The 22,878-nt window shown below is 38.6% G+C and overlaps 3 protein-coding genes across 11 annotated transcripts in view; 2 read left to right on the top strand and 1 right to left on the bottom strand.

Moving 5' to 3' along the window:
• The window catches only part of LOC134743724 (uncharacterized), a 70,432-nt gene extending 60,905 nt beyond the window's left edge, over positions 1–9,527 (bottom strand). For 3 of the 8 annotated variants that reach the window (XM_063677328.1, XM_063677330.1, XM_063677329.1), the window contains exons 1-2: positions 9,316–9,527; positions 1,121–1,303 (exon numbers count right to left, since the gene is read on the bottom strand). In XM_063677328.1, coding sequence (XP_063533398.1) covers positions 1,121–1,303; positions 9,316–9,478 — 346 coding nt within the window. In that variant the 5' untranslated portion in view covers positions 9,479–9,527. The remainder of the gene's footprint in view (positions 1–1,120; positions 1,304–9,315) is intronic. The other 5 variants (XM_063677336.1, XM_063677334.1, XM_063677332.1 and 2 more) reach the window with 3 other exon arrangements.
• A 5,024-nt stretch (positions 9,528–14,551) lies between these two features.
• Positions 14,552–22,878, top strand: part of LOC134743657 (myosin heavy chain 95F) — a 51,890-nt gene continuing 43,563 nt past the window's right edge. The window contains exon 1 of one of the 2 annotated variants that reach the window (XM_063677241.1): positions 14,552–14,755. The gene's annotated coding sequence lies outside the window, so the exon portion shown is untranslated. The remainder of the gene's footprint in view (positions 14,756–22,878) is intronic. The other variant, XM_063677240.1, reaches the window with a different exon arrangement.
• On the top strand, positions 17,845–18,562 carry LOC134743352 (myophilin-like). Its single transcript, XM_063676744.1, has one exon. The coding sequence runs from the start codon at positions 17,960–17,962 to the stop codon at positions 18,521–18,523; it is 564 nt and encodes a 187-aa protein (XP_063532814.1). The 5' UTR covers positions 17,845–17,959; the 3' UTR covers positions 18,524–18,562.

Here is a 22,878-nt window from a genome sequence, read left to right as displayed (position 1 = left end):
AAATATTTATAAAAATACGATAAAATGTATTTAAATATGGATAAATTATTTTTTTATTTGCATTAATTATTTTTATATGATTTTGACCCATGTTCTTTCACTGGTATGCGTTAAAATTATAAATAACAAAATAAACAGTCAACGCCCTCTATACGAGTGTAGGCCAAAACTAGTGGCGCCATCTGATCGAGAATCAAATTTTCGTGATTTTCGAGGCACGTTTTTTCTTTAGACTGTATCCATCTATTACGGAGTTATATCTATCTTTATGGTAACCGCAGACATCGAAAATCGAAATATTTTTCGTTACGTACCTGCTACTCTATCGCTCTTGCATATGTGAGTGATAATAAATTCGCAGCAGGACCTCAGTGTAACACTTGCGGTGCGAATTTACTGTGGTACCTATAGTATATAGTGTATGCTTCTCAGTTGGTTTGGAACCATTGTCAAAACATTTAAAATAAGACATTTGCTGCATTCAAGATTCCCTGTACGCCCACATGGTCTTTTTACAAATCGCTATGTGCGTCCTAAATAACGTTTACAATGTCACGTAGCTATTCTTTTATTTACTTAATTTGTTTAGGAAGGTATTGGCGAAATCTAAATGCGACACTGTGCTGACGCGTGACGGCGCCTGGCGCTTTTGGGTCACATTAATCGTTCATTTAACATTCGACAAATGTCTATTAACCAGAAAGATTAGAAAGTTTGAGCGCTATGTCGACTTTAATTTTAATTTTCGTAAAAGCCAAGTTGAATTTGTTTTTCTTTCAATTTTTTTTAAGTAATAACTCCTTAATCTAGACACGCGGTAGCGTGTCAAGCCAAGGTCAAAAGAAGATATCATCCCTATCAAGATAACACATTATAATCATCATGTAACTTTATCCACAATAATTACTCCCTGATCGTAGTTTCTTAACATGGTGAGATGTTTGAGGTATTTGACGTCCAAGAATTTGGGGTTTCTCTGATTTACCGTTTGCCAAATTTTCAGTTGATTGGATACATTTATTAAGGTTTTTACAATAAAAATAACATCAACATAAAAGTACGGCAAATACTATAATAATAAGACAGCAGCAATGTCTAGTAGCCAAGATAAAAGACTAACCTTCGTAAATGATCGGTTCCTTCTCACGGAAGTACGTGAGGGCGGGGAATTTCGTGATGCCATACTGCTTGGCGAGCCTCTTGTCATTGATCTTGACGAAGTCCACCCCAAACGTGTCTGTGTCGTCGTCTATCTTCTCCAGCTCTTCTAGCACTTTGTCACATGTCACGCAGCTCCTTGCATCTGTTGGCGATATGATAAAACGTGAGTCACAAGGGTGATCTCCATAAACAGATTAGGGCTAGGGGTCTCCGAACTTACTGACCCGAGGGCCATGGCCTTAGCTCTCTCGCTTCCGGGCAGGATTATATGGCCTTTGGCCATCTGTTTCCTTTCCGCGTGCCAAAAGTAAGGGCTTGCAGACCGAATCTGGCTCCGCAGGCCGCTCTAGATTAGGTCATTTTGAGCATTTGTTCCACCTATATTGTTTTTTTTATTCCGTAGACTAAAATGACATTTCATATGGTACTAAGAAATGTCATGTCTTACAAATGAAACGTCATTTTAGTCTACGGAATAAAAAAACAGACCTTACGTGTTTGTGCATATATTTTGGCAAAGAACTAAAAAAGCAATATACTTCGTTGGCGTTGTTTTGTTAGGCTTATTTTTTGTTATATGTGCGTGTAGATAAAATCCATTACGTATCAAGATCAGATGTTTAAAGTTCGAATGTCGTTCCAGACTTATGTGTTCTACGAGGACTACGAGTGCTACGCCGTAGCCCGTAGCAATAATTTTAAACACTGTAGAACGGTATTCAGATATTAAATTGTGTAATGGTTTTGAAATTGATATGAGAATGATACGATCTCTCAAGTTTATTGATTCGTGTGCAATACACTACGAGTCGTAAGTCGTAATGCTCTAGCTCACATTTAGTGGTGCGCACGCTGCGCACGAAATGCACTGCGAATCGTATTGAGGTCGTATCATAACAATAACATATCAAGTTGATATTTTAAAACTTAGAATAAAATTAACCTTCTTTCAGAGCGGTAAATGGGTTCAGGCCAATTTAATTCTAACTTCTTACAGGTCAATTCGAGTTTTAGTTATTCGATATGATACTGATCTGTCAGTGTCGAAAGTGAAGTTTTTGGTTGAAGAAATGTCACTTAATTATGACACTGACAGATCAGTATCATATTCAGTTTTCCACGTTTTATTTCGATAAGGCACATTATATAATATTTTGTATACATACCTACATAAACAAGGCGTCGAGTGCGCAAGCTCACACGAATAGGCAAAGCGGTACAACGCATGAAAAATCAACTACAACTTTCATTGAGAGCTATATAGGTACTTATATAGAAAACGGGGTCCCTTTGTTTGACATAATTATTGAAAGTCATAATGTAATGATTGTCATATTATCATTAGACATATTCCAAGGCTCGGAACCGGTTTTTTCTTCATACAAAAAATACCGGTATTATTACGTTATTTTTAGTTCTTTGGTTTATTATTTCATTTTAAATGAGACAATCTAATAATACGAAGTTGTTACCTAAATACATGATTCAGTCCTACGTAAATATTAGGCTATTTTCGGATAAAAAAAAACCGGTTCCGAACCCTGCATAATTCTGAACCCGTTAACTTTTCAGGATTTTCCTCAGGTTATCCTATAGATAGGTTAGGTTAGGTTAGGTTTGTTTTATGGCAATCCTGTAAAGTTACGCAATTCTGAGAAAAACCAAATTATGACTAACGAAAATGTGGACAAACAATACATAATGACTTAAAACTATATGGGAAACAATAGAGATTGAAAACAGATCGAATAACTAAAACTCGAATTGGCCTGTCTATCTGTGCTTGGCGAATCATTTTTTTTTTTATCATTTATGGCCTTGGCGAATCATGACATGACACATTCTCGTAGAGAATCTACGACGCATTTTCGCTACATACCGTGTAAAACATATGGAGAGTACACGCTTAGGGCTTAATGAAAATAAGGTAAAACAAGGGTGATTGATACAGGCTTGTTTTGAACTTTACGTAACTTAAAGTCTAGCCCATTTACTGTGGTCCCACAGTTCGAAGGCACAGCCCTTACCATGTCAGGGAGTATTGGGATCCTCGGTGTCGACATCTCCAGTGACGTCCAATTCCGTAGCCACCTGGAAAGGAAGGCTGATCTGGCATCCAAAAAACTCGGTGTGCTCAATAAAGCACGGCGATACTTTACTCCGGGGCAAAGACTGCTGCTATATAAATCGCAAGTCAGAACCCATATGGAGTACTGCTGTCACCTTTGGGCAGGAGCACCTGGATGCCAGCTTGGACCCTTCGACTCAGTCCAAAGGCGCGCTGTACGAATCGTCGACGATCCCAAACTCACAAGCGGTATTGAACCTTTAAGTCTAAGGAGAGACTTCGCCTCCTTATGCGTGCTCTACCGCTTGTACAATGGGCTGTGCTCTGAAGAATTGTTTGACATGATGACAACCACTTTTTTTCTCAATAGGGTCCTTTTCCGAAATCATTTCTAACCATTCGCATAATTTCCGACTATATTTCATTTGTTTAAAATCACGGAAGAATGTCATTTGACAAAGCCTAGATAGGTGTGACGACGAGCGAATTATATTACAATACTGTCTAAGCTATTAAAAATAAATATTAATAGGGAAATATACGAATGGTTAGAAATGCTTTGGCGAAAGAAAGCCATTGAGAAAAAAAAACTCGTCAATTTTGCGAATGGAAAAATCGCTTGCAGTAAAATTCGATTTTCTAGAAATAATAGCCACTCTCTCACACTTATAGTTACAGCAGATACGCAAGTTGCGGAAATTTTCTAAAAAGTTGATAAAATCATCAATAGGAGAAGTTTTCGAAATTTTCCCTTGTATTCATTTCGCGAATTTCAGCGGCTCATCAGTAGGTATATTCTGTTTTTTTATTCCGTAGACTAAAATGACATTTCATGTGGTACTAAGAAATGTCATGTCTTACACATGAAACGTCATTTTAGTCTACGGAATAAAAAACAGACTTTAGGTACTCGTGATTATAAGCGCGCCTGAGATCCACTCTAATAGTCGCAGTGCTGCATGTAATCTAAAATCCATAACAAGTCAAGTTGATAATATCATGCTCCAAGTAGGTTTCTTGCATTTTAAGATCATAAACGGAATGATGTAGTTAATGTAAGTAATTATAGGAACGACCAAAAAATCTGTTTTCCAACACTGATTTCCGTAAACAAATCCCACGTGGCTGAGGTGGCTTTTACTGCCTCAGTGATTATTATAACCTACTGCCGTCATCGGGACCAGGCCTGTAGAAGAACTTATGCCCTAAACCAAAAACTTAAACATGACATTCGCATTTAATTTCATTAAGCAGTCCTTTAGTTCCCGCGCGCGTTTTATTTGTGAAAATTTCCTGCGGGCTTACAGGTGACCCCAAAACGCTCACAAGATAGTAATATTATGTAAGAGATAAAATAACTATACAAATAATGTCAACCTACCTAATAAATAAATTAAATAACACAATTATATAAAATTAAATTCAATTACGCCAAATTACAAGTGAAATGTGAAATTACAATTAAATCAAATTTCGGGAATAAATATATTTAATATTTACGTCAATTTATAGGCAAATTATCAACTGAATTACAATTAAATCAAAATAAATTTAAATTTAACACACAAGTACATAATTATTTATTTACAATGAACGGGCTAACAGGTTTGCAAATAGAACTATTTTTGTTTTTAAAAGCGCCATGTTATCGGCAAATACATCAGCGTCCTGGATCTGTGCAAGGAACTCATTGAAGAAAAGCGTTGAAGGGACTGCCAACTCGTAGCCAAAATTGGAAACTAAAACGTGCCATAATTTACCACCAAAAAACCGGGGGCTCCTATGCTACACTGTACAGTGCACACATGATCTCTATAGTTCCCTTCAAATGATGTTGATCGTGATCCGTGACCGTGGTCTGCAGACGATTATGTTTACATCATCAAAATAAAGCTCTGCACACATCTGGAGGCTCTCAGCCTTCACATCACTGTTCTAAACCCGAAACGGTCTTCGGTCGGTGCTAGATCACGTTCACATTAGCATGAGAGAAATGAGACATGATCTCAAAGAAAATGTCAAAGATGCAACGTAAATCAGTTCAGACTTAGACCCTGTCGTGACGGTAGCCCTGTTGCGTAGAATCAGTCCCAGCGTAACTTTGCAAGCCTGCACCGATTTGACAAGCTAAAGACTGGGAAGTGCAAACTGCAAATTTCTATGAAAATATGTCGTTTATAGCGGAACCCCCACACTTTGTCGCTACAAAGTGGAGTCGGTGCAGTTAGCTAGGCGGACTCTACGTTTTATCGCAGCGCTGTTTGCCTATTCTAAGTATTCTAACAAGTACCTAAGGTTTTTACGGAGAGATGCGAACAGCGATTAGGTTAGGTTAGGGTATTTAGGGATCCACGGTATAGCTTATGTACTTATCTGTCAAACGGAGAGCTATTTAGTAACGTAGTTATATTATAAGGTATGTATTCTATGTACATTGCTATTTGCTACGAAATAATCATTATCACTTTTCGGGGGTAAATAAGAAAAAAAAAAAAAATTCTACTATATGTCGTGCATATGTAGCACGACATATAGTTAGAAATTTATATAAGTGAATTAAAGAGCTCATTGTGAGAGTTTCAAATATATTTTTTTATAACTAGGATAAACAGTTTAGAAGTTATTCAAGAAAATAGGCGAAAAATTACCATCCCCCCCCTTTATCTCCGAAACGGGTCTAAAATAATAAAAAAACAAACTAGGTCTTTATCGACATATAGATGACAGGAAAACCTATTACAAATGTGCAGTCAAGCGTGAGTCGGCCTTAATTAAAGACATATTCACGCACGGTTCACATAAAAAATACATTGTTAAAAATTGTGTAATGTACTGAGTACTGAGTCCGACTCGCACTTGGCCGGTTTTATTAAGTCGGCCGGCCTACAGTGGTCGTTCTCGTTTTATTTCCAACAATATATCCGAAACACCGAAACGACCAACATTACGCAAACACATGCTCGGCTATTTTAAATGTCCTCTGATTCATATGGAAAAACGTCAGAAACGCGTAATGCTACGAAATGCATAACTACAAATGTGTTGTGTAGGTATTTTTAACTCAATCGAAATGATGGATGGGCAGAGTAAAGATAGCTGTGACGTCGACCGATTGAGAGTTTGGAACTTTGGAAGATACAAATCTGGAACACGCGGAAGCACATAAATTTTTTCTTAAGATTTTATTGCTCATTTAATAGGTATTGTAAACTTGTAACTCCCGCACGCCGCTTTTGTAAGGTTTGACCATGTTTTTCCCGTTTATCACAAAATACAACCGATTCTGACAATACACATACAAATGTGAATGACGTTTAGTGACTGCTAAAAACATTGCCATATATAGTTTTTTAATTGGCTGTCTTAATATTGCGTTGCAGACTTATCTTGGTCTTACTCTACCTATTTACTTTTATTCCATGAAAACTCTGGTAACAGAATACTCTCTCAAGTTCTCTTCACGGCACGATCCTCTCCCATTAGAGACAATAATGATATTATAACACAAAGTTATTATTTTTATTAGAACATATGTTCCCTGTAGGCAATAAAAGCTCATATAACAATGAAAGGTTGCACAGAACCTTGTTACCTATTCTATTCTAGATAACATTCCAAGGCAAGACATTGTAGTAAAATATCAAGATAATTAAGACAATGAAACAGCTACATCTTGTCCTTACACACAGACACTACATTACCGCCCACATGAAATGCAAGTGTTGTGGTGTTGATGTGTAGGTATATCCAGACAAAATTAAAAAAAAAAAATAAGTTTTGATTATAACATTCTTTGAAAAGTCTTATTTTGTGACATTAATTTATTTCTTACGAGTTACCTTGTTTACCTACTTTCTTCTTCTTCCTCGTGTTATCGCGCATTTTTGCCACGGCTCATGGGAGTCTGCGGTCCGCTTGACAACTAATCCCAAGAATTGACGTAGGCACTAGTTTTACGAAAGCGACTGCCATCTGACCTTCCACAACCCGGAGGGGAAACTTGGCCTAATTAGGATTAGTCCGGTTTCCTCACGATGTTTTCCTTCGACGAAAAGCAACTGGTAAATTTCAAATGATATTTCGGACATAAATTCCGAAAAACCCATTGGTACGAGCCGGGGTTTGAACCCGCGACCTTCGGATTGAAAGTCGCACTCGCACGCTCTTACCGCTATTAGGCCACCAGCGCGATTTGTTTCAATTTCAATTTATTTATTTTGCTAATATTTATTTTGCTAGTTTACCTACTACCTAATATATAAAAATACGAACAAAATTCCATCAATTGTAAGAAATCTTGTGAAGTATTTAATTGAGCCATAAGTGGCCATAACCAGGCATTGTAAACTGCGAGCGAAATCCATTGAAGTACTAGGGTTGTTGTCAAGTCAATGTACGTCATTTCAATGGATTTCGCTCGCAGTTTACGATGCCTGGCCATAACACACATTTTGCCATTGCTATTTTGTAATACTTTAACAATTGCCTTCAGCCTTAAAAACTGGGACTCAATCCTTGCAACTTTCTTGTTTGAGAAACCTTCGAAAACACTATTATCAAGATTTATTTTAACGCTTATGGGAAGGGAACTTAACATACCTACAATTGAATCTTATAGAAGCAAATGCAGCAACGTCCACTCAAAAACAGAGGATATTGCTGACTTTGCTTCTAAATGTATATGACTTAATTATGCGAATTACGTGAATACTACTCGTAATTAATAAAGGAGTACCTAGTACTTAAATACAATAGTCCAAATGTATTTGCCTTAATGTCTCAAAAAATACAATAAAATGTAGTAAATCACACTAAACATCTGTGTGCTTCGCAAAATGCGGCCGTTATTTTCATTAATCCAGTAACTAAATTGATAACATTTCATGATTTTGGATGATATCCAAAGGAAACAGTTGTACAGAACATTTTCTTAATTGTCTTTTCTGTAAAACACACTAAGCAACCTGCGCCTATTTTTGTAACAACACGTTTTATAACTGAAACTCCAAGGGCTTCAAACACGCTTGACTATTGGCCAGATGTCTGTGGTCTATTTGAAGTCTTTGGAATGTTTTCAATTGATTTCAGGAAACGGATTTGATATGAGCAGGCTGGTTTGTCAACAATAAACTTATTTCTATAAACGATCTTAAAAGTTTATCGACATGATATCAGGATAAATGACTGCCCTCTAATGTTTTGTTTATGTTTTTGTTGACGTCACCAGCCATGTCATCTGGAGCGAAATGGGAAATAGACACCTCAAAATGCATTTCGCAACAAATCTGAGTTAAATCAAGGGATCGTCGAGCTTAGAGGAACGATTGCAGTTAGGTCAGACCGACAGCGTCTCAGCCAAGCGACAAACTTGCATCGGCCGGGCTCCGACAGTGATTTATTGCACTTTTTGCGTCTAGCCGGCCACTGCATCCTTCAAATGAGTGAGAGCCGCATTTGACAGACGGGTTACGACACATATATCGGGAGTAACATTTAAATTCGAGATAGCGTCCAAGCTAAATCCACACTCACAGATCGCACTTTCTCAAGCAGGAAGATGTAAGATGTCAACGAACAGATAAAATTGCCGCCACGCCAGCTGGTGACAAGCAAAAATAGGTGGAATGCCTAAGAGCACGTAATGGGCACGTAAGTCTATTTCAGCGGCACGCACGGCACACCACACTAGTTAGTTTTAGCCGGGCCCGGAGCGTAGGCGCCTGTGACCTTGGAGCCAGCATCGGTGGAACGGTGGAAAATGAGAACCGCCGCCATTTTAGGCCACGCCAACGGCCGCAGTGGTCGGGTCAAGTTTTATTGTCTCCGCTATTCGGTTGCATAACGAGAGAATTTCGCACCGAGCCGCTCGCTTCGAAAATATCATGCGCACAGCCTAAAGCTCCGGAGAGTCGAGGCGGGCGGCTCGGCCGTCTCCCGAAGATCATTAACTCGGCTATAACCCATTTGGACGGGCGCCGTCGCAGACGTTTCGACACGGCGGCCGCCTCCGCGCTGGCTCCAGGCCAGCGGCTTTCGAAAGCACGAAATTAATGAAGACGCGCGCGCCGGTCGGCCGCCGCACTTACACCAGTACACCGCGACGAAGTCCTTGTCTTCCAGTACTCGATCCAACTGTTTGGCGGTAACCTCCTCGATCTGGGGTTCGGCTTTCGGGGGCGACTTGCGCGCGGCGGTCGCGGCGGCGGCGAGGAGGAACACGGCCGCCAGGGCCTTCAGCCAGCGAGCCATGGCGAGGGCGCGCGCGTACTGAGAGCACGCCCGGCGTGCGTCTGCGCCGCCCGCCCGCGCTGCGCATGCGCCCCGATATAGCGGCGTGCGCCCGCCCCACGTCCCGCCCTACGCGCAGCGGAAACGCTACCTCTTATCCCAAAGCAATTCATAATATTCCTTATTTAATTTTATTGTAGCCTCTTGGGACGTACAATATAAACACATCCTTTTAAGCATCATTTATTTAACTACTATTGAAACTTTAGAAAGTCACGCTACTCCATATGAATAACTCAGCAGTTAAAACTTTTGTAGAACATAACAAAAAATAATCAGCAAAGGACAGCAAAGAAAAAACCGGCCAAGTGCGAGTCGGACTCGCGTTCCAAGGGTTCCGTACATTACACAATTTAAACAATGTATTTTTTATGTGAAACGCGAGTGAAATGTCTTTAAAAAACCCGTAGGGGTCGGATCAAAAACTAAGTAATTAAGTCCGACTCACGCTTTTCTACACATTTTTAATAGGTTTTCCTGTAATCTGTAGGTAAAGATCTATTTTGCGTATTTTGTTTCAAAATTTTAGACCCAGTAGTTTCGGAGATAAAGGGGGGGAATGGTCATTTTTTGCCTATTTTGTTGAATAACTTCTAAACTGTTTATCCTCAAATTATTAAAAATATATATTTGAAATTCTTACAATAAGCTCTTCTATTTGATATGTAACACGATATAGTTTGAAAAACTTTATTTTTTAATTTTCTCACTTACCCCCCGAAAGTGGCCCCCGTGTTTATAATACATTTGTTTAAGTTACATGTCCGTCTTTGGGTCACAAAGTTACATATGTATACCAAATTTCAACTTAAATTAAGTTGAAATTTGTGTTAAGTTCTCCGAAACTACTGGAAAATAGGCTGTGACAGACGGACAGACGGGCAGCCAGACAGACGCACGAGTGATCCTTTAAGGGTTCCGTTTTTTCCTTTTGAGGTACGGAACCCTAAAAAACTGTTATCAACACCATTCATTGCTACAATCGTTTCCGCTCCCTCAATCGTCAAAAGCACCGCTCCAACCTTAACACCATCGATACCAATCCCGCCGCCCAAGCCATGAGTATCGACACGAACCTCATTCTACGCGGGATATTTTAAATTTTCTGAAATATCTTACTGTCTGCTTCTCTCCCCATTCAAACGTAAGAGAAGGTGATAAAGTATTAGCGTTTTAGTTTGTCCCGGTTTCCCGGCACGTCGGAGCGAGGCTACAGTTTTGTTTACATCGCGTTTGTTAAGCATGGTGACACGGCTTTGGCGTCAGTTATAAATGTTAGACAATTGGAAACGTTTAAATAACTGTTGTTAAGGATTCTAGGAAGCGTGGGTATTTTCCACTACGGGTATATACAGGCAAAGATAGATATAACTCCGTAATAGATGGATACAGTCTAAGGAAAAAACGTGCCTCGAAAATCAAGAAAATTTGATTCTCGATCAGATGGCGCCACTACCCTTGGCCTACTCTCGTATAGAGGGCGGTGACGGTTTCGTTCGCATATCAGTGAAAGAACATGGGTCAAAATCATATAAAAATAATCTCTATATCTTATTATATCCTCTTTGATACAGGGATCGGAACCAGTTTTTTGCAAAAACTTCAAAATAACCATATATTTCGAATTATTTTGTACTCGAAATGTAGGACTCAGTTGTGTTTTTAGGTAACGACATCGCATTATTAGATTGCCCAATTAGAAATTAAATAATTAGCAAAGAACGAAAAAATACCGTTTTCGTTCCCATACAAAAAATACCGGTATCCGATCCCTGGATAATAGCATAATTTGTTACGGCACATACATACGGCCAAGGTGCTCACAAATATTGCAACACGCATTATTGTCAAGGCGTCAGAGTCCGTATTCAGATATTTTTGAGCACCTCGGCAGCTCCGATATATCTGATGGCAACTGTACCATGTCTGTACCTATACGTTAACTGTGACACATACGTTTTATATTCGCTAACAATATTTAGGTCTCTTGACCCCTTATCACCCAGGGATCGGATATAATAGGTAAGTAGTAGAAGGTATATCAGGGACATTCGCCAGCCACCTTGAAGTTTTTTTGCTGCCTTGATATTGAGGCGGTAGACTCCGAGGGGTTAATAATACCTACTCGCATCAGCTCGTCAACAAGGTTAATGCCCGCAAAGACATCAATGACGTAGGTACAATCAAGTACGTCAGAAAATTTCTGTTCTTTTTCCTGAGTCCTGACTGATTTCGGCCACAGCGACTGTTTATTCTTTTATTCTTATAGGATACCTATTACCTAGGCATTTTCAATTAATATTAGTATTGCTGCTTTTATCCACTGGTGGGCCTCTAGGTGACTTACGTATCCGATTTTCCCGATCTTTTATCATGACAGTATGTACTCCACCGACAAAGTTGTTAACCCGACGCCTAGTTGTACGATATTGCTGTTGGAGGAGTTCATTACGGCCCCCAATCTCGAAGCCATTAACTTGATCATTTAGTTCACCATGCTACCAGCCTCGCTCGTATCGCTTGAAGTAACAGCAATACTCTTAAGTGATCAGTGGTGGACCTTTATGTGTTTGCTATACGATATACTCGTATGAATTGTTAATTAACAATGTGGAAGAAGGATTGGCTATCGTTTATGGAGTTCCGAAAAGAGGATGCGCTCCGCCAATTTATGATTTTTTCCGAAAACTCAAAAACGGCTAAATGAATCAGGTTCGAAATCGTTTTCATTGAAAGCTTTACTTAAGCTTTGGGATTAAGAAGATTGTCGAGGGTCTGATAGAGAATGCAGTGAGGGCGGATAGAGCGAGGCTTCTGGCGGGGTCCAGATCAGAATCGGGGGCGTGGTTGCATGCGCTTTCATCTCCGCATTTGGGCACCCTCCTCGACAACGATTCGATGCGGGTGGCAGTGGCTGTTCGCCTGGGTTGCGATGAGTGTGTTCCTCACTTATGCATCTGCGGTACTATGGTGGAGAGCAACGGCCACCACGCGTCGAATTGTGGGCGATGTGCAGGGAGATACCCACACCATCACGCTCTAAACTAAACGATCTGGTCCGGAGCATATATATTATACTACTCTTTGATCAATACTAAGTACAATTAAAACTGGCAGGCATTTACAAACTGCTATCGATGATAAGTTACTTAAGAATATACTACTAACCTCAATTTAATGATTAAAAGACCTTCAAATTAAATAAATTTCCACTTACACATATAAAAATAAACTACTTTATTCTATTTTTGTGCATTGTAAATAGTCGATTTCCGAACGTAACGAAATGACGTACGTAGGGTTGTACTACTTAAAATCGGAAATATCGATATCGAAAAACTGCACAGAAAATACTCAACACAGTATTACAAAGCGTATAAATTCTAAAATAAACTTACATGTCTAGTGATCTGCAATCTGCAATTTGGTTCTTGTTAGAGGCGGATTACTTTTAATGAGGAGATCTTTTAACAAATTTAATTTTCTATGATATTTCTGCTTCTTCTTCCAAACAACTAAATCATGTTTGCTGATGACATTTATTCCACAACTATAATTATTCCGAATCTTTATATTTTATGTGGGATGAGTCATAAGCTGGCAATTTAAATAGTTATTTTAAAAACAAGGCTCAGATGGCGCCATCGTCAAAATACAATTAGACTAATTTCTTTATGGAGTTAAGAACTCGTAGCTTATATCAATCAAATCCCTCAACTTTTGTTTGTTAAATTTGAAAGTGAAAATTATTCTATGTTCTCAAATTTTTTAGTCCGTCTTTAGCATGTCGCATTACAGAATTACAACATTAGTAAAATTCTACTTTATTTGTAGTAGGTCGTAATCTTTAAAATAAGCTTCATTAAAAAATAAAGATATCTATTTAATATTGATACGGTTCTAACACCCTCTGGCACTGACCAAAATACAGACTTGGTTTCACATTACATCTCAATTTTTTTTTTGTAGTAGAAGAATTGCGTTGCGACTGTAGTCGCCTCCGTGGCGTAGGCCTCCCCCAAGCTCTTCCACAGTGCTCTGTCATGAGCACGATAAAATTAATACTCATACCCAATCCCACACCATACCCGCTATACATCTTCATACTCACATCGTACATCGTACCTTTACTTTACCTACTGTTAGTAGGACTGCAAAAGTAATAGCGTATATTTATATGGGATTACAAACTTACTTATTCAGTTCTTAAATCTTTGAAACGTGACTGATATTACAAATATTTTTTGGTTTTTTATGGCTTGATAAGCTAAAAACTGTTTTAAATGTTTAAAATTTTAAGCTTATCTAAAACTTGTAGCAGGCCCATATGCTAGAAGATCGTGAGTGTGTCAGTGACAAAACTAAGGAACTTTGACGTGCAATAATTCTTAAGCTACAAGTTCAAATTGAATGTTCTTGGGAATATATCTAAGCCATATTATGCCCTATGTGTCACTGAAAATTCAGGGTTCTAGCTTTAGCCAACACAAATTTACAGGACGTTGAAAATGGCCTGAATGGCTTCGAGTATAGGATGGTACAGCCGTGTCTCTTTGTTTTGCTCGACTTGGCGCAGAATAATAATTAAATACAGCGCTATTCTGCGTTGAGTATATGAATTACATTTTTTTTTGATGTTGCATATTCGATACGTGTCATGTGTTGCCAATTTATTTTGTCAAGAAACCCAGCGTAGCGAACGATGTGTCATAGGTCATAGATTACAGACTTTATTGGGTCACAATAATCCATGGCTTTTTAATAAAAATCTCATTGATTTGAATCAGTATTTGGTAGCAGTTTTAAGTATATGAATACCTTTAAGGGCTCTCTCGTTTTATATTTCAAGTAAGTTAATTGATAGTAAAATTTTCGTTAATTTGTAACGAAAATACAGTCTGTCAACTCGATTCTCGATAACACTGTGTGACGATGTATACATACGCATCTCTATTTTAAAATTGACCAATCACAAGTTCGCTCGGAACTGTCACTTTCAAGCTGTCACGAGGAGGGGGCTGTGGAAGTGGGAGAAAACGTTTCCGAACGGATAGTCAGCGCGCCGCGTACACCGTTGACCATTCGTTGTGTCAACAATTTTTTGTTGGATTCGTGCGGTCGTTTGGCTGCTCAAAACTTGTGATAGTGCTGTGATTGTGAAATAGTACAAATGGATATTCAATCTTAACTCGTTCCTGTTTTGTGAAAAGTGGTATATTAATACGTATCAAATACTTGGTAAGTAATAAAAAAAGTTTGCAAACAAATAAAGATCTCTTATCTATCTAAAGTAACTTTTTACCTTTGTTAGATTTTGGTAGTTCTTATCATTGATAGTCGAGTCACAGAAATCTATTAACGCTGGAAACTGTACACGTTGTTCGCGATCTAAGTAGATCTGATCTTATTAGAAATAGGACAGCTTAATAATTTTAAATTCTTTATGTTTCAATGCGTTTATAAATCATAATACAGGCATAAGTACTTAATTTTATCGGGTTCGCTATTTTTGATAATCTAATATGATTATCACCGTATTCAGATAAGTTCTTTGTCCATAGACGGCATTACATGATTCATCTTACTTAGATTCTACTTTTATAAGAAATATTTAAATAATAATTTTATTAAATTCCAAGTACCTGTGACAAAAAATTTTAGGTAATAAATAAACATTGTAGACACAAGTTAATTTTATGAAAAAATGAAAATTGGAGAATTATACCATGTTAGTATTCTTATCAGATTATCCCTTTTCATTATACAATATAATACACTTTGTATACAAAACAAAAATAGGTTTTAAAATTTATTTGTCTAGGTAATTTTACAATTTGTTTGTTTACGTTACCATTTAAAACTGTATTTTTTATAGTCAGTGTATGACAAACAGCAACACTCCCGACTGTACATCGGTGAACCTTATTACAAAAGGCATAAGGTCCACCGATGGACAGGCAGGTGTGGCTCACTCCGCAATTTCGTCGCGATGCTACAAGTACATGCGGCCCACACCAATTTTGGTGTCTAGCCATAGTAGCAGGGCCTGACTTAGAGTTCTGACCGCCCTAGGTTGACTATGTATATCCGTCCCCCCCTTGTCTCAACTCAGAGCCGCCGCCGCGCCCCCTGGCGCGCCCCCTTGGTCCTTGCGCCCTAGGCTTTAGCATTATTAGCCTGTGGGTAAATCAGGCCCTGCATAGTAGTTGCCATGCACTGCTACGGAATGGACACCTGCTCGCGCCTGCGTCATATCTGTCGTAATAAATGCGTTTTGTTAGAGAGTGAACCCTCTGTACCTAGTACTATTATTTATTCTGTGGTACAGTTAACAGTGTGGGAGATGGTACCAACTGACAAGTTATGTTTGAACAAGTCACTATTTACTTACATGTATTGTATTGTGATGTGAGTAAAAGATCATTACACAACTAGACTTATTCATTGTGAGAAATACAACCACACGACAAGAACATGAATTGCGAGCAAAACAAGTTATATGTTTATTGCGTGAGCTATCAAAATCGTTGCAGACTTATCTTGGTCCAACTCTATAAATTTGTTTACCATAAAATCCAGGTGGCAAAAGTTATCTTTTTAAATACTTCCTTTAAATACAATATGAATTATTATTTTCATGAAATAAAAAATTGTAACACACTTCAAGAATGTGACAAAATCAGATTCATGATCTGCTAATAACTGTTGTTGTTGTTTTTTAAGACAATAACGAAGATATTTCTCATTCCTCAACCCACCAACGGAGCGGCAGCTGACATTCACGAGGGTTCATCATACATAGCCGTTAACCGCTATACGAGTTTTCGCCCGGGAGGCGATGACTGACGAAATTTGCGCCTGGCTCGCGGTCTAGAAGTTTTTGTGCTTGCACAATTTACACCTTGAATGATACAAAACAACTTAATTTGAATGGGCAGATATTGGCATGCATACTGGCACCTACACCTGGCGTGGGCACTGTACCCACAACCGCCAGCGCCAAATAGATAGTGACGGCCAAAGTGTTGTTACCATAGTGCATAACTAATAAGGATATACCTATATGATGACTGGGAACTCGGGGGATTTATTAAGACAAAATGGAAGTAACTGAAAACTTTTTTCTTTGTGTAGCTCATATCTCGATCATTTTAATAATTTTTTACCGTGTTGATTGCTATCATAAACTAATTGCCTACCTACCTATGCACAAAAAGAAATGTAAAATGAATCAGCATAATATACCTATTTTATTTATCAGGGCAAAATTATATGATACGCAGTACTAACAAAAAATAATATAAGTGAACTGTTCCTGTAGAGCTCTGCATTTTGAGATTGAAAATCTCATTTTTAGAAAAAAAAGTGACTAGAGACGTATTCTTTCTATGTATTACCCTTCAAATGCAGTTAAAAGGTAAATTTAATTCATCCATACAATTAAATTTTACTTATGGATAGCTACAGCTATGTGCTATAACCATCTCAACTAAGACTGTTGAAAGCTCGTAGTATACGGTCTATTACCTATTATTCCTGTCTCTACACTATCAATATTTCTATTAGTTCATAGGTAAGTATGACTGTGTTTTCGTTTCTCGTAGGGCACACATTTATGATACCTAAGTCCAATATGTGTTAGGTATGAATATGAATGTCGGCTCGGCTATTAAATTTTATCGCACAATATCATCTGATATAAATATGAACGTGAGTAGATAATAGGTATAGTTACGTCAGCGTTGATATAATGGTAAATCAAAATTACATTCTGGACAATTCTTTCAATAACGAAATTTCTGAAAACTAATTGATCCATATGCTGCGAGCTAATCGAGATGTTGGCTGGCAATATATAAACGATATAATGGACCACCCTTGGACCAATTGACGATTTCTCTTTTCTGTAACCTAATTATTATTATTTTATGAAATATCTACATCTATACTGAATCCTACGAACATTAATAGGCACCTACGTTCTATAAAGTGTATCCGGGTAAATCCGAATCATATGAATGTCGGCTGATTCCGAAAATCACCCATAATTCTATCATATCAGAATCTATTTTCGGAATAAGCCGCCATTCGGAAGTTATTTGAAATTAGCTAGTACACAGTCTTAATAATTTTGGTGCAATAAGAATATTTATTTACTTACTTACCTACAGTCTTCTAAACTTTTAATTATCCGACGACGAATACTCATAGATTTTTTATAATCCTAATACTCTTTAAATCCCTCGTAATCATGTGATTTTGATAGTTTATACATCGATCATATAATTAAAGGAAAAAGTGTACAGATATCAATATTGCCGCAGTAATAAATCGACGTCAATTCGTGAAACAAGTGATAATCGTTATCGACCGTATCGCACGCATATCGAGATATCATAAGGAGGCTCAGTGGATCCTTGTCTGCAAAGCCAACAACACATCATGGCAGAGAACCGCGCGGGGAAAGCTGGCATCAACGCTGACGCCCAGGCCAGAATTAACAGCAAGTATAACGATGACGTCGCGCGCGAGACGCTCGAGTGGGTCAGGGTTCTCACCGGACAGCCCGCCAACACCTCCGGCGACGTCGAAAACCTCTACAAAGTCCTTAAAGACGGTACCCTGCTCTGTAAGCTAGTCAACGCCATCCAGGAGGGCTCCGTTAAGAAGATCAACCAGTCCACCATGGCATTCAAGTGCATGGAGAACATAAACGCCTTCTTGGAAGCGGCTAAGAAGCTGGGTGTACCTCCTCAGGAAACTTTCCAGACCATCGACTTGTGGGAGAGGCAGAACCTTTACTCTGTCGTGATCTGCCTGCAGTCTTTGGGAAGGAAAGCCGGTAACTACGGGAAGCCGTCGATCGGGCCCAAGGAGGCCGACAGGAACGTGCGGGAGTTCAGCGAGGCCCAGCTCAAGGCCGGCCAGAACGTCATCTCCTTGCAATACGGCACCAACAAAGGGCAGCAGACTGGCATCTCTTTCGGAGGCAGGCGGCAAATATAAATCCCTATCTATGTATATTTATGACCAATAAATTTGTAATATTTTTCTAATATAAATAGTATTTTTATTTCATTACGAGGTGTAGCCTGTAGATTATAAATACCGTGGAATGCGTAACAATTTCTGATTAGATAAGGTTAGCGCTAAATGTTTTAGTGCAGCTGTGGTCGATTTATGACTTGTATTGTATGATAGCATGCAGTTTTAATTATCATGTTGCATCGCATGTTAGTTAAAGTGATACCCCCTTATAAAACTTTACGGGCCTGATTTAGTTAAATTATGTTTTATCCCTTTCCTACAAATACATAAGTCAAGATGACAGATAAAGACAAACAATTCATAGCTAGTTCAGGCCAGTAACGCGTTTATGAATAACGCCAATAGCATTTAATAAGCCTAGAGGATTCAGTTCGGCACTCGATAAAAGATAATGATATAATAATAATTGAACAAGATAATAATGGATAATGATAAGGGGCACGATTGCATTTCCATTATGTACTTAGAAATGAGTATTGGATCAATAAATACTTAGCAACGAGGCCAAATAACTTCAAGGCATGCTATAAAGACAAAGCCGGTCTAGACCTACGTCGTAGAAAATTTCTGATGCTTCGGTGTCTCTATTTTAATACTAAACGATGTAATGCGTGTAAATAGTCAGTGTCACCCTTATACATATTATAGAAGTTTGTTTGTACTTGTAGGGGGGTCGGATATGTCTCCAGCTCATTGTAGCTTGTTTGACAGCTGATTAATACCTAATACCTATACCTACCTTAACTAGGGTTAACGTGAAAATTGTAGAGACCTACATATAGTAGGTGTTAAATGTTTCACTAACATTGATTCACTAAAGATGGACTGAATCCTTAATCCGTCGGAAATACACGAAGATTATTTGCTGCTAATTATCACGTCAAATTGTATTAGGTGTAAATATGGGACTAAACTTAAACACGGAACCCTTGGAAGGAACCGGTGTATACCGTTTTTATTTTTAAACACTACTTGTGTTACTTTTATCAGCACTAAATGCTAAATAGCTGACACCTGGCTAAGTGTTCACCCAACCTTGAATGGAACGAGATAGCGTGGCCATTTCTCCGTGACCATCACCTTTTGCAAATGTCGAGGGGAGAATTTGTGACGTCACATCCTAAATATTGATCTAACGTTAACTTGCACAAAGATAAGATGTCATTATAATTGCTTACCAACCACTGGCGAGTCGAAGGCTCGAGCAAACCAATATAAAATGCGCCTCCGATACGCATAGTTGGGTTATAATAGTTCTCGAGTTATTATAGTTTGCCAGAGAACTCAACTTGTCCGCTCTCGTGGATTAATTAGAATACACAGCCAGAGTACGAGCGGTATCAGCTGCCGCCAGGTACTAACCCAGAATTTATGATTAAGTGCTGATGCTAAACAATGCAAGTACCTATGTATATTCTTATAGTTTTTAGGGTTCCGTACCCAAAGGATAAAAACGGGACCCTATTACTAAGACTCCGCTGTCCGTCTGTCTGTCACCAGCCTGTATCTCATGAACCGTGATAGCTGAAATTTTGAAATTTTCACATATGATGTATTTCTGTTGCCGCTATAACAACAAATACTAAAAGCAGAATAAAATAAATATTTAAGTGTGGCTCCCATACAACAAACGTGATTTGTTTGCCGTTTTTTGCGTAATGGTACGGAACCCTTCGTGCGCGAGTCTGACTCGCACTTGGCCGGTTTTTTACTTTACGTAAGCAGTCAGTACAATACAATCATCGTTAATATGACAATGCCATTTTAAACTGTAGCGATCCTTAACGTCTTGATCTTTGGATGACGCCGTACTCTGCGTACAGCATCAATGCGTCACGCTTTATAGAAATTTTGCACCTTTTTTTTTTATACCACGACGGTGGCAAACAAGCATACGGCCCGCCTGATGGTAAGCAGTCACCGTAGCCTATGGACACCAGAGATATTACATGCGCGTTGCCGACCCTTTAAAAACCTGTACACTCCTTTTTTGAAGAACCCCATACTGTAGCCCCTTACTTCCCATACAATCTGACGATGTAGGTACGCAGCGTCCGGAAAGCGGAGACATAGGTTTGAGAGCCTACAGCGAAAATTGATCGTTAGGTATTTTTCTCTGTCGCTTTCGCATATTTGAGCGATAAAGATGCAAATAAACGAACGAGCCAAACATTTGCGGTAGTTCTTCAGATAGGGAATCCGAAGGTCAAGTTTAAATAAATGAGTTAAATTGGCTGTCGGTGTCAATGCGAGTCCTGTTTTATACTCCGCATTACACTTTTAACTCTTGACTGAGTCACAGTATAATTGGAGCAATTACACTGGAGACCTTCTGGTATAAAATGAATGCCTTCACTGACAGTTAGCTTCAATTTAGCACTACAGGCGGGCCTATACAGGGTGTAACCAAAAATAGTGTAATAGTAGTATCGTGTTCTGATTAGGAAAAAGTATTTTTTTTTTGACGCGAAAATTTTTTCGTATCCTAAGTCCTAGAGTCATTATTGCAGTTTTGAATTTGGAACCTTCTTTTATTCCATTATCGTTCAAAATTCGATGTTAATTTGTTCTTTTAAAAGGAACTCAGGACTTAGGAAGATACAATAATAATTTAACAGAGCATGTTTTCTTCCACACCCATTGATATGCATTTGCATTTTTATGTTTCCGATGATGAGTTGTCCAAAGCTTCCGAGGATGCACTGGGTTGGTCGAAGAAACAATATTAAATTGCTCATGCCGAACATTTGGATTCGCTCTTATATATTTAAGGGTCTCCGGCAAGCTCGGTTCTCCATACAAACTTAGTTCCGCTCTAATTTTAAAACGACTATCTAGATTTCTCTGAAACTTTGTACTTACAATAGGATAAGGTATATCTATGTCTGTAATTAGTTTATGTAGCTTGTAGCTTCAGATACCATAGTTAAAAAAATACAGCGAATAAGTTTTTCATACAAAACTTGTTTTTGCTCTATTCCGTTTGTTTTATAAACTGGAGCTATATAAACTAATTTCAGACCTAGATATACCTCATGTCATTGTATGTGCAAAGTTTCATTACAATCCAACTCGTAGTTTTAAAATGAGAGCGGAACTACGTTTGTATGGGAACGTGCAATTCGGCCGAGCTTGCCGGGGACTCTTTACCTTGTTCGCGATTAACGAGAAACACATATCTGTTTATCTTATTAGTTCAAAATGAGTCATGTATGTACCTAAGCAAGCAGTCGGGCAGTGTAGATGACGTCACACATAAACAAAGCCCTAATTTTCCGTCACGGCCGTGTCAGCACCCCAGCCGGAAGTCATGGTCACGCGTCGGTTGCCGACGGAAGCACGGATATCTCCGTGTCTATGGGACAATTGCTCCATACGGCTGCGCACGCGCCGCGCCGCCCCGCGTCGCTCCCGCGTGTTGCTGATTATTTTCGACTCTGTATTCTCTTCTCACTCGTCTATTTGATTCTAAATTCAAATATTTTAATGAAATAAAACTATGAAAACGGATTATATCGCGTATATTGAATTTATAATACATCCCGACGTTTCGAACTCTTTACAGCGTTCGTGGTCAACGGGTGAGTAACTATCGCGGTAACCGAAGACAATATCAAATATTTTAAGTTATAGATCGTCTCAGCATTGCTAAAGAAAAGGGCCACGTCTCCGTCCGGAGTTGTTGGGCTGTAGTTCACGTCAAGTAGGATTTGTTTACTTTCAGTCAAAAACATAGAGTTCCGATACTTAAATACGAAAAAAAAAACATTCAGGAATCCAATCCTGAAGCTACCATATCAGGATGAAAGTGGCAACTATCTTTACTTCTATGATAAGTGGCCCTCACTTGATGGTCTTTTGTCTTTTAGTTCTTTACCTAAGCTTAAGCTACGTGGAACTACTGAGTGACAGTGGAGATGGATGCAATTAATAATGGCTATGTTTTATGGACAGACCTCACTCGGTGCATTGCTCCTAGGTCAGTTGTAGTTACATAGCGGTCACTGGGGCAAATGCTTTTGAGAATACGTCCTTCAAATATTTATCTCTATGCAATTATAAAAAAAATTGTCTGTAAGATATTACATTAAAGTCATCTCTGACTAACGGGTTTCGTTAGGCCATTACCTTGAATCATAAAATGCCGCTTTAACCTCAACGTCTAACAATTGCTTCGTCATTCACTAGATAATATATTCTCAGTCTTCTGAACGTCATATGTGAACAGTGAAATACAGGGCTGACCAAAATACGACTTACTTCCACCTCAATGCCAAATCTTTAAGCATTAATAAGTACCTATGGAATAATAA

Source organism: Cydia strobilella, chromosome 8 (genome assembly GCF_947568885.1).
Source record: "Cydia strobilella chromosome 8, ilCydStro3.1, whole genome shotgun sequence".
NCBI classification, from domain to species: domain Eukaryota; kingdom Metazoa; phylum Arthropoda; class Insecta; order Lepidoptera; family Tortricidae; genus Cydia; species Cydia strobilella.
This window is presented reverse-complemented; position numbering and strand designations above follow the sequence as displayed.